This window comes from Dreissena polymorpha, chromosome 14 (assembly GCF_020536995.1).
Source record: "Dreissena polymorpha isolate Duluth1 chromosome 14, UMN_Dpol_1.0, whole genome shotgun sequence".
Taxonomy (NCBI): domain Eukaryota; kingdom Metazoa; phylum Mollusca; class Bivalvia; order Myida; family Dreissenidae; genus Dreissena; species Dreissena polymorpha.
In genome coordinates, this window is record NC_068368.1 from 73,649,989 (window position 1) to 73,662,754 (window position 12,766).

General features: G+C 34.9%; 1 protein-coding gene across 1 annotated transcript; it reads right to left on the reverse strand.

Moving 5' to 3' along the window:
* Positions 1-1,408: 1,408 nt before the first annotated feature.
* LOC127857043 (cephalotocin receptor 1-like) lies at positions 1,409-3,515 on the reverse strand. The gene has a single exon (XM_052393333.1). The coding sequence runs from the start codon at positions 3,495-3,497 to the stop codon at positions 2,331-2,333; it is 1,167 nt and encodes a 388-aa protein (XP_052249293.1). The 5' UTR covers positions 3,498-3,515; the 3' UTR covers positions 1,409-2,330.
* Between the last annotated feature and the right edge of the window lie 9,251 nt (positions 3,516-12,766).

The following is a 12,766-nucleotide window of genomic DNA, read 5'->3' on the forward strand; positions in this document are numbered from 1 at the left end:
AACAAATGACATTGAACTCGCCCATAATGGCACAAATTCAAGCTCGAGCCACATTTGCATGTTAGCTAAATACAAACACAACTTCGGCCCGACACCTCCTTCAAAGCCTTAGATGTTGAATAAATACTTTTTTGTAAATCCATATTTTATAACCAACAACATTTCAAATTAATGATCTGGTTAATCATTTCAAATGGCATTTGTTTATTACTTAAATATGAATGGTTTTATTCCCAGCAGCAATACAAATGTGTTCATGTGATATACAGTTGCGAAACACGTTGATATTTATTGAATAATTAATACTTGCACGTCATGCATTGAGCACACAATCAGTCTTAATAATAGAAATGTATTAACAAAACATGAAAAGGTCTGACAAGTGCCTGCAACACTGCAGCCTCAAAGTTTGTTTGTTCTGTTTGCATTTTGGTACATGCCAATATTATGGACGTTTGGCCATTAATTCATTATTTCCACAATATCATTATTATCAACAGCTTCTTCCTCGTCGTCTGCGTCTAACCATAAGAGTGCAGAGTCACAACTTGTTGACTTTTTCCAGGAAATCATAAACGCGAATTGAAATCACATAAGAAGATACCAAACCCATCGCATTTTGTTTGACTACGGTTTCTAAACCACAAATGTCGGATTATTGGCACAAACTAGTACATTGTAAGACAACATACACTCAACAGGCTAAACAAAGTAAGATTGAAGTTTCCATTTTTATGGTTTTAGTTTTACAATGAATGTCAAGGGATGTGACGTAAGACCCCAAAGAATATACGTGTCGGGAGGGAAATACGTTAAAGAGGCACAACAACAAAAGGTAATATTTAAAAGTTAAAAAAGGGTTAAAATGCCCTATGTCGCTTATCTGAGACAGGGGGAATAATATGTTATATGTAGCTTTATGTTGTTTGTATAATAACTATATGTTTTGGTTTTTGCTCTGTTCGGCACATATGCTGTATGGTAAGAGACAAATAAAAGTTTGCACTATATACATTTAAGACAACAAGTTACCCATAGGATGGGGCCAGTTGACCAATCGGGCCTGATTTGAACCATTTTAGTAGTGGAACACTTTTAATGTCGCATCCTCAGTATTAAACACATACAACTTGCGTTTAAAGAGAACTTTTTTGTTGTTGTTTTGATATAATTATTTACACCACCTCCCCACACCCGCACACAACCCACCCACACATTGACTTACGGTACGATGATCATGTACCAGTCTTTCTTCGGAGAATTAACAACAAATGTTATTACTGAAGAAGGCTTTGGCTTTACCCTTGTTCATTATATAAATTATTAGTAAAACAAAAGTAATATGTATTGCTAATATACTATGACCGGCATCTTTGGGTGAAAGTTTTATTTGATAAACAACATGCAATAAAACACTGAAAACATTGGTTGTCGATAAATGTAGAGGAGATTTGCTGACATAAACTGAGAAAACAAATCTTATAATACACATTACACGATTGATGTATGACATTTATACGAAAACAATGGACAAATGAAAAACACATTGGCAATAATGCACATGATAATGTGGTAAAGAATATGGACGAAGTAATACAACAGGATGTTTACGATATTTCAATACAAAATGGATCATATCTCAAAATAGCTAGGCATTAACCGATATCCGTTCAATAAGGTTTCAGTACAAAATAACAAATAAATCTGTGAAATATATATTGCAATAAAAAAGGGTTAATACGGTTTACCACAAAACGTTTGCATATATAAAGCACACCAAATTTAAACAAAAATTCTATTTATACATCGAATGTTATCTGATGTATTATTCTATGTTTGGCATGTATGTCAACCTTTAAAGATAGAAATCAAATGTCGAACCGCTAACAAACACACAATTCCCAATGTATAAGCTGACATTTCAACAAGATGGGTCAGGTCGTAACAGTGTTTTTTATATGAAATACATCAAAGAGTAAACTACTCATAACATTCAAGACTTGTACTTGTAAAGACTAAAGGGCGTTAACGATTTTTACCATAATACATTTTCTTGTCATTAGAAATGATCCAATATACACACAGCCTTTTATGTGTTCAAAATAAAACGATGTATAATATGCAACAGGGTAAGCGTATCTAATAATATGCACTACATGTATGGCATGCACTAATATTACACGGTCCGTGTAAGAGTCTTATGCAATAATGAATGAATGAGATCAAAATCGCTACGATGAACAACATTTCCAACGATCTGTATAACGACAGTTTCTCCTGTTATTATGAATTGAACATTGTATTCAATTAGTCTAGTATTAATTATAAAATTAATGCCTACAATATGGAAGCAATTTGCAAAACAATTTCCTACAGTCGATTCTTAAGTCTCTCATACAAATAAAATACACCACTGGATTTGCCATATTATTTATCACAAACGACCGTAAACATATATTATACGCTATAATTCCGTGAGTTGTCATATCCTGTGTAAAAGTCGGATAATAAGTTTGGTAAATAATTATCGATAGGTGTGGAATATATGACAAAACAAAAATTAAAGTAAGCCAACAAAACATCGTTGTGAGCTCTCTTGCAACGCGGTTTATATGACAACTGTGTGTGAATCCAACGCTTACTTTAGGCGCGTTTGCACAAGAATGTTTGCCGTCCTCTGAAGTTGATGTCTTTAGAAGACTTTCTGTTTTTGACGTTACCCTGGGTGCTTGTGTAGAGTTTAATTCCAATTCGTTCGAATAAGAAGAACGCACGTTTGATGTGGCACGATTGTATGATTTTGAAAATCTTAGATGCCACTTCAATTGTAGCCCAATTCTAACGTACAAAACCACCATGATAACAAACGCTATTAAACAGATCGCGAACTGGAGCAGATAAAACACTTTCGGCCATACTGAGTTGGTTTCTTCAAAATGGTCCTCCACAAAACACTCTATGCCTGTGATATTAAACACTCCAGTTTTCACTGTCCTCTCACCGTACACAAATAAAGCAGGGATGGCGACAACGATTGCGAACATGCACGATATCAGACACATCGTGTGCACCCGGGCTGTTTTCATTTCCACCACATGGAAATTACATATGGCGCGATGTCTTTCAGCTGCAATACACACAAATATAAACATGGAGGCCGCGACGAGAAACACGTGCACAAATCGGAACGTCTTGCACGCACGAACTGATGGAAATTCGTACGGGTGATAGAGGCTCACGAGCAGAAAGGGCTTTCCTAAACAACACGCAATTAGGTCTATGAAACCGAGCCATAAGATAAACACCCGTGAAAATGATTTGGGATACGGGAAATAGATACGTAAGACGGTTATGTTGCCGATTACCCCTATTACCAATAATGTCAAAATAATAACAATTGCCGGAACATGTAACGTCACTAAAGCGTCGTTTAACTCCCGTAACGTGACGTTCTCATTGAAATTGTGACGCCAGCTTTTTGGAATTTGAGTGAACATCTTTTGTTTTTTCGCCGTTACCTTTTACCTGAAAATAAACAACACATGCATTGTCTGACACACCTGTATATAAAACGTTAACTATTTATGGTTTATGTCTATTGTTCTAATGACATGTCACTTGAATAAAAGGAGAATGTGTAAACCCCAACATGTTACATACAATTTTAACATGCATCGCCATGCAAAGTAACTATGTGTCTTAGGTAGATTATTGCGTCATCTTAGATGTTAAGTTTACTGCCACTTCTAAGAATTTGAATGTGTAGGCGTAAAACTTTTGTGATGCGCTCTTCAATTGTATTTTGTGCTGTGTGCATCTCCGCTCAAGAGGAAAAATGTCACATGAAGGTTATGTTAAGCTACAATATATAATTATTATAGTGGGTACTTCCTTTACAGTTTGTTAGTATGATTACTTTTTTGGAAATTTACAATTATACGCAGGCACATTTGTAGTACTCTATACAGCTTTGACATACATTCAACGCGAATTAAATATATTTCTTTGCATGTGATATGTGAAGAGATTTATTTTTTACAAATATATGTATATCAATCATTGCCATCAGCATACAGAATAACCTGTCAAAAAGCGAAATAGGTGGGCGGTTCTGTTTGCTAAGTGCTATGTCGTGATGAAATGTGGCGTTGGTTTGCAAGTGAGCACTAGTAATACATTAGGAATTAGGGGCTGTTGGTGGGATTTCTCTCTTGTTGTGACAGTTTCAGTATTTGTGCCATAACAATCTGTAACATTGATTTTAAATTTGTTAAAGTAAATCTTAATTTAAAAGTTCAATACAATGAGGATGAAGATCCTTCCTACACGAAATCTTGTAAGCCAAAGGATTATCTATTGCTACATTCCAGCTATTTCAAAGCAATTATCAACAGCTGGACACACCTGTAGGACCTTCATGTACTCAATTTGGTATAAAAATGCTATTTTATGTGTGTCTTGAATTGTAGTGTAGACAATCAGTAGTATGTCTTTACAAGTCTTATATAATAATTCTGTAAACATGTTTCGGGAGTTGCATTATTCCTTTATTTTGTATAAACAGTAAGATCGCGCTCCGCCAACCTGTAGGCACATATTTTACACGTCTCTAATATATTCCCCAGAAATGACTCAGTAAAATCTCATATCATGATTCAAAGCCAAAAAGTACCCACCCACCATTGAGTGCATGCAGATGGAGCTCCATAAAAAATAATTAGCATACTCAGTTTAATTATTAAGTTAAAAAATTTATGGTTTACTGTAAACAGTGCATAATTCTAATTGTAACGTGTATCATATTCTAAAGAATACATGTGTGACTATCATTAGGCACCAAGAAATTGTTCATCGGATATATGTCAAAACAATATCAATCGTAAAACTACAACTTTAATTAGAAAACAAACATTAAGAGAGAAACTTCTAAGCATTCTCGTCTTCCTTAATGATGATCATTTGGCAAATGGAATATAAATGCCATGCTTCGTTACATGTGCTTCTGGTGCGTTACCCAAACGTATCGCATGCAATTCGAAATTTTACAAATAATAATGCATATGAATGGATCTGAATCATTCTAAAGTATTTGAAGGATTACCTAAACATTGTAAAGAGAAAGTCCATTAATTGCTTGCTGAATTAATTGCACCCGGTCAACGTTCAGTACTGCAATATCATTTCTATTTGATAATACAATTGTTCAAAGATTCTGTATGCGATTCAATAAAGATTCAATAAAGGTAAATCTATAATTTTGGTAATATTGCGTTCTATTTGTAACGATTTTAACTTGTGAACTGTGAGATATAACGTCAAAATAATAATTATAATAAAATAATAATCAATATGTTTCGCCATAACATAAACACGAAACTATACTCATTTATTTGTTTTAAGGTGAAATGCCATGCTTTTTAAAACCGTTCAAAACCCTTTTTTATCGAATTTAGTGCATATACAAACGTTTTTGCAACTGGTAGTGAAGTGGGTTGGTTCCGTGTTCATTCGCCCGCAATAACAAACCGGCATAATAGGGCTTTAGATGTGAAATTTCTCGCAACTTTTGTGAGAAACATAAATGAAAAAAGAAATATGATAGTGCTTATGGAGAATTTTCTGTTGAACCGTACTTGTTACTTTTGTATGAGACGGACTTTCGTGATTGTCAGTAAGATGTTTCTAAATCTGACTCGGACAGCGAGGAATCTTTTGTCGATGCTCAAAATGACTGTCGTGTAGGGATACGGATTAGTAAAAATATTTTTTTTTGCTTAATGCACATGCCGGAAACAAACCACAATTTATTTTTCATTTCGTTGATTGTAATTCTACAGTACGATCACTTTGAATATGACTACGGTGCACGGTTCATAATTATCGACAGAGAACGGATACTTGCTAGAAAACTGAAACTGAATTTATTTATTGAAACTTCAAATACAACTACCGTTATAGTAATATGATGAAATCAAAATAAGTGCATGTGTAGATAAAAGGGTCAGGATGCGACAGGGTGTTTCTGCCTTGTATTAGGCCCTATTCTGACAGAGGTCAATGCTTATAATACAAAGTTGATTTGACTGGGAGAGGTCTGATATCTTAACTCATATCACACTGTGACTGCCATAACCAACTTGAGATATATCCCCTGATAATAAACATTTAAACACCTTAATAGAATAAAATACATAACACTTCTGTACGATATCATACACAACGCTGATATCGTGCGTTAATTTGATTTTCGCTCAGAAATGCATAGCTGTTAAGTGTTTATAAAATCAAGATTAATTAAAATGATCCATGCATATATCTAGTAAGTTATTTATAAGTTGAAAAGTATATGCCCTTTTTATAGCTGTTGTGCTGATTAGCTCTTTATGTTAAGCGAATGGTTAAAAAATGTGTTTTTGATATCCAACAATTGATGCGTACTTGCTTATAAAACATAGTGGCATTTTGGAATAATCCGTATCTGTGATCTACATTAAGCCATAACATAATGCGTTTCCGTGTTTCTAGTAATATTACTACATTTAGAATATTGTCGCTCAAATTCCGAAAATATCAAAGGCATTTTAAGTTCTGAAATCTGGCGTGTGTATATCGAAGTTTTGTCCGGACGCTCTATGCACCCGAGAGCACCACACTGAACCATTTGAAATCACGTTTGTTTTTCGAACAAATATTTCAACACAAGATTTAAATACAACTCAACGAAAAACTAACAAAATAACACGATCTTTAATGTTACAGCTGACGTTAACTGCTCAGTGTTTGAGCTCCAATCCGAAATAACAATCGTCGAGTTTCCGTGTCATGGACGTTTTGTCAAGTTTACGTCACATCCTTAATAGGTGGCGGAAATACCCGAGCGGTTTACGGAAAACAAAATCATTTTTAAGTATCAAAATGTTTGTATGCATTTTTCTTGATGATTTCAATCGTTTTAGAATATAATTATTAATCAAATAGCATTTTCGCTATAAAAACGGCAGTTCTCCTTTAACAATTCACGGCTCTCGCAATGTGTACAACATTATTGAATAAATGCTCAAAATATTAATCATAAAACTCACGAATTATGCCTTGATATGTCATGTATATCACTGAAAACTTGGATTGCCCTTTAAATGTAAAGGAGTTTTGCGCCAAAATTGCTCATGATAAAAACAGCTGCGAGCATTATTTGTTTTATTATTATCGTAAGACAAAAATGTGACATTATTTTAAACAATTGCTTAAATAACTATAAATGTTACCTGAGCGTATAAACTTACTTGAAAGTATATCTCGCTGAAAACAATTCACAAAATCAAAAAAAAGAAAGCGGTATTCTGTATTCCGTCTTTACACACGAGCGTAGGTCTAATGATTGAAATATAACAAACATTTCATATGTTCTACGTACGCATTCAAGTAATTCACTTAATCTCCGGTAATTGCGTAGATTATTGGCAAGAGAGAGTGAGATGAGCTGACTTGCGCCGAGCAATCAAAAGGTTGTTGTGGCATCCCTGTGCTTGAATATAGGATCAAAGTACAAGTTTAATAAACGGGCCGTGCTCTGTGAAAAGGGGGTTTAATGAATATGCGTAAAGTTACGTCCCAGATTAGCCTGTGCAGTCCACACAGGCTAATCAGGGAAGACACTTTCCGCTTGTGTGATATGTTTCGTTTACAGTGAGTATCTACTTAGCAAAAACCAGTTTAGGCGGAACGTGTCTTCCATGATTAGCCTGTGCCAACTACGCAGGCTAATCTGGGACGACAGTTTACGCACATTCATTAAACCCCCTTTTCACAGAGCACGATTCAAATGTTTGTGTACAATACACATTTACTACAGTGCATAGAACATCAGCAACAGTTTTGTTCAAACGTATTATACCATATCAATTTAAAAACATAAGTTTAATTTGCTTAATATTTTGTTTTCTTTATGTCGCATACATAATTTTTATACAGACGAAATGCAAACAGCCCTGGAAGATTTGCCATGAGCCGTTCCGAAAATACTTTAAAGAGAATAAGAGACACTCAAGTTTCATTCAAAACATTTGCTCATTAAAATTGCTGCTGCAACCTGAAAGAGTCAATTGGTTGGGTCATAATTAAGCCATAAAATGCACTTTGCTTGAATGTTGCTCGTACAGTGTGATTTTTAACCATTTGGAGAATAAGGGCCGGGGCCCCTTTGAATTGGGTAAAATCACGCCGTTTTGACTAAAATTATGAATGTGTTGTTGTTAGTGATTTAATGCACTGTGATATATTTGGAGATGGCTAGAGACAATACCTGCCGCTTGACACAGGTTGTCCCATAAATACGATGGTTATCCTGACCATGAAATTCGCACTGAAAACAAATATGGTATTGGGAAACTCGCTATTATGTTTCACTAGGCTACAGATTCGTCTCTCGGGGTATAATTGTGTACATGGTGAATTCAGGTGTGATATATTTCAATTGAGACTCGGAGTCCTTCGTTATACTCTAATAACTTATCGATAGGATATTGAGCATATATGGTATTTATATAATTGTGATTTAAGAATAGTTAAAGCATAATTTAAGCAAAAGAAATTCAGTTACAATAAAATACATGCTGCAATCTCAAGCCACAAAGCATATTAAAAAAAAAGAAAGCTTACTTGGCACAGCAAAATCAACACTTGGTATGTGAGAAGAAGGGTGTTTCAACACTTGGTATGTGAACAGAAGAGTGTTTCAACACTTGGTATTTGAACAGAAGGGTGTTTCAACACTTGGTATGTGAACAGAACGGTATTTCAACACTTGGTATGTGAACAGAACGGTGTTTCAACACTTGGTATGTGAACAGAAAGGTGTTTCAACACTTGGTATGTGAACAGAAGGGTGTTTCAACACTTGGTATGTGAACAGAAGGGTGTTTCAACACTTGGAATGTAAACAGAAGGGTGTTTCAACACTTGGTATGTGAACAGAAGGGTGTTTCAACACTTGGTATGTGAACAGAAGGGTGTTTCAACATTTGGTATGTGAACAGAAGGGTGTTTCAACACTTGGTATGTGAACAGAAGGGTGTTTCAATACTTGGTATGTGAACAAAAGGTGTTTTCAACACTTGGTATGTGAAAAGAAGGGTTTTTCAACACTTGGTAGGTGAACAGAAGAGTGTTTCAACACTTGGTTTGTGAACAGAAGGGTGTTTCAACACTTGGTATGTGAACAGAAGGGTGTTTCAACACGTGGTATGTGAACAGAAGGGTGTTTCAATACTTGGTATGTAAACAGAAGGATTTTTCAATACTTGGTAGGTGAACAGAAGGGTGTTTCAACACTTGGTAGGTGAATAGAAGGGTGTTATAACACTTGGTATGTGAACAGAAGGGTGTTTCAACACTTGGTATGTGAACAGAAGGGTGTTTTAACACTTGGTATGTGAACAGAGGGTGTTTCAACACTTGGTTTGTGAACTGAAGGGTGTTTCAACACTTGCTTTGTGAACAGAAGGGTGTTTCAACACTTGGTATGTGTACAGAATGCTGTTTCAACACTTGGAATGTGAAAAGAAGGCTGTTTCAACACTTGGTATGTGAACAGAAGGCTGTTCCAACACTTTGTATGTGAACAGAAGGGTGTTTGGTATGTGAACAGAAAGGTATTGGTATGTGAACAGAAGGGTGTTTGGTATGTGAACAGAAGGGTGTATGGTATGTGAACAGAAGGGTGTTTGGTATGTGAACAGAAGGGTGTTTGGTATGTGAACAGAAGGGTGTATTGTATGTAAACAGAAGGTTGTTTGGTATGTAAGTGTGTTTGGTATATGAACAGAAGGGTGTTTGGTATGTGAACAGAAGGGCGTTTGGTATGCGAACAGAAGGGTGTTTGGTATGTGAACAGAAAGGTGTTTGGTATGTGAACAGAGGGGTGTTTGGTATGTGAACAGAAGTGTGTTTAGTATGTGAACAGAAGGGTGTTTGGTATGTGAACTGAAGGGTGTTTGGTATGTGAACAGAAGGGTGTTTGGTATGTGAACAGAAGGGTGTTTGGTATGTGAACCGAAGGGTGTTTGGTATGTGATCAGAAGGTTGTTTGATATGTGAACAGAAGGGTGTTTCAATATGTTCAAGAATATTCACATTGCACTTTATCTATTGATTGAATACTTACACAATCGATTATACACAACTTCCAATAACAAACGCATGTTTAAATCTACTAGAGGCGCACGTTTCAAATTACAAACGAGACCCAGTCCACACGTTGAGTTTATTGTTAAACACTGACATTAATAATATAAATTAATATCCTTTCACAAAAGATACGTCCACATTTAATCGGTGTAAGGTAGTCATTTATTTTTCACAAATAGGTAACATTTCAAAGCATAATTAGATACAGCAGTTCGAAAGCATGAGAAACATTTATTTTTCGACGTAATGGCATTACAGTGTTAACACGACTGAATGAACTGTTATAACAAAGCGTCGCTAAACGCGTGGTTCTGTGTTCATGTTATAACTAGTGTCTTCTCGTGAAATAGGGGAGGTCACTTGAGTGTTAAGTTGGAAACCAGTAAATAGTTAGTTTCCTAGTACTTACAATACACACAATATCCAGTTTATTATTAACCGTACATTTTTTGGTATTGCAAGAATAGTCGATTGATTAACTTTAAAAGATAAAATAAAGTCTTATGCGACTTCTGATTATTTTTTACTTCTTAATATTGAACTTCAAGCTCATATTGTACGACCTTCATCAATATACAATTGCTGTTGCCATTTTCTATAATAATCATAATGCGACTTTATATATACACTTGAAATAAAAGAGAAAGAAACTCGAGATGTTAGTATCTTAACTTCTTTTCGCAAGAATGTGTACATTTTGTCAAGTTATTTTTAACATGCATGAGCAAACGAATACATGCAAAACTGACCTAACGGCCTCTTGATAATAACGGTCAACGGCAGACAACGGTCAGTCTGCTTCCCCCGACGGATATCACTCTAAATTACACTTGAGAATAACAGTCAATTGTACATTATGACTACGACCAACAGCCAGTATATTTCACTCCGGAAGTCATTTTTGAACTGAAAACAAAGGTCACGCTTCAGTCGTTCCGAGTCGCGAAAAATTAAAAACAAAAATAAACCGGTGCACGTAACAATAAGAAAGTGTATTAGTAGCAATTATCGGCTGCATACATAACGACAAAGCATAAGCGCGTGACAAAGTCAATAGATAGTTATCGCCGATAAGGTGTTAAAAACAATAATTAGCTGGCGAGTGTTGTTATAATAAAGCGATAAAAGGATTAGTGATCGTCTATTCAGGCAAAATATACATTGAATTGCAACTTTTATAACTAACTAAATATGTTTAAACAATATTTTGGCGTCTTTTTGTGTGAATTAGAACGATACAGTTACACCGTACTTTCGGTTTCTGACAGCGAATCCGCTTTTTTACTTGTTCGGACGTGACGTCAATGGCACGTGAAAATCATTATTTTTTTTTTAAATTACATCACAATGAATATAATGCGTACTGTCGGATTTACTGAATGAACGAGATGCATGAGTAAACAATAATTCTATCGTTGATAAAGTCATAGATTTAATTTTAAAATACTTATGGAATTAAATCAATTTATAAGACATAATTTTCGGCGTAATTCAACAGAAATTATTTATGTTATTATGCTTAGTTATCGGCAATGAGCCTTTGTTTTAGACTGTGTGCGTACGACTGGGTAGGGTAACGACGTAGCAATACTACCAACTAACCAACCATCTAAAAAGTCGTCATTCGAGAATAGCGGTCACTCGTCGACAGCGGTCACTTTGGCCATTTCCCTTAACTGACCGCTGTTCTCAGTTTTGACTGTATTTGTATACACTGTGTATGTCTTGGCGAAAACATTTCTTGATTATTTAAATAGATAATCGTACTTAATTTGGAGAAGTTCATATTTGATTATTAATAAAACATGCATATATATTATATATATTGCATCACAACAAATATATATATAACGTGTGCTTGACATATACTCGATGGATTTATCAATTATTACCAATTTAAAACATGTATTGATCGCAACATTATTATACAACAGAACTAATGATTTTCAACATATTGAAATTAAGTTGTAATTTATTCTGTTATGTTAACTTTCTTTAGCTAATAAATTCGTACAACCAACGACAACTTTACTTGATTGCAAATGTTGTCAGGAGCGCATTTAAACCTATGTACATCATTTAAGCTTTACACTTGTCAAGGCAGTCATTTCCGGGAAATAACTTTGAAGGCGGGACTTTTTTTCATAACGTTAGTATTAAATAGCCTTCTGTGGTCGAAGCAGTCCGCACAGGTTTATCCTTTACGACACTTAACGAACATGCTTTAAACCCCTTTTCACAGAGCACGGCTCAAATGTTAAAGGATATCTTCGTAAATGTTAAAGGATATCTTCGTAATGGCATTATCTAATATACAAAGTATTGTCCATTTGTCTTTTTATGGAATACAAATTCAGAAAGTATAAAAATAGAGATGTATTAGTTTACAATGATTCGTTTGGATGAAAACTTCATTTATCTATTTATTATGTTTTGTTTTTTCTCTAAGCTGTCTTTAGTATTTTGATTGTTTTAATCCTGTTTATTGTGAACCAATTCTAAAATCGCTAGAAACATACAACCATGTCGTTAAAAAGACAGAAAACCATCCCGAGTGCGACTTGTTTAACCTTATTAAAAT

Coding starts and splice junctions, on each gene's coding strand:
- LOC127857043 (XM_052393333.1), bottom strand. CDS start 3,497: ATGTTCACTCAAATTCCAAAAAGCTGGCGTCACAATTTCAATGAGAAC.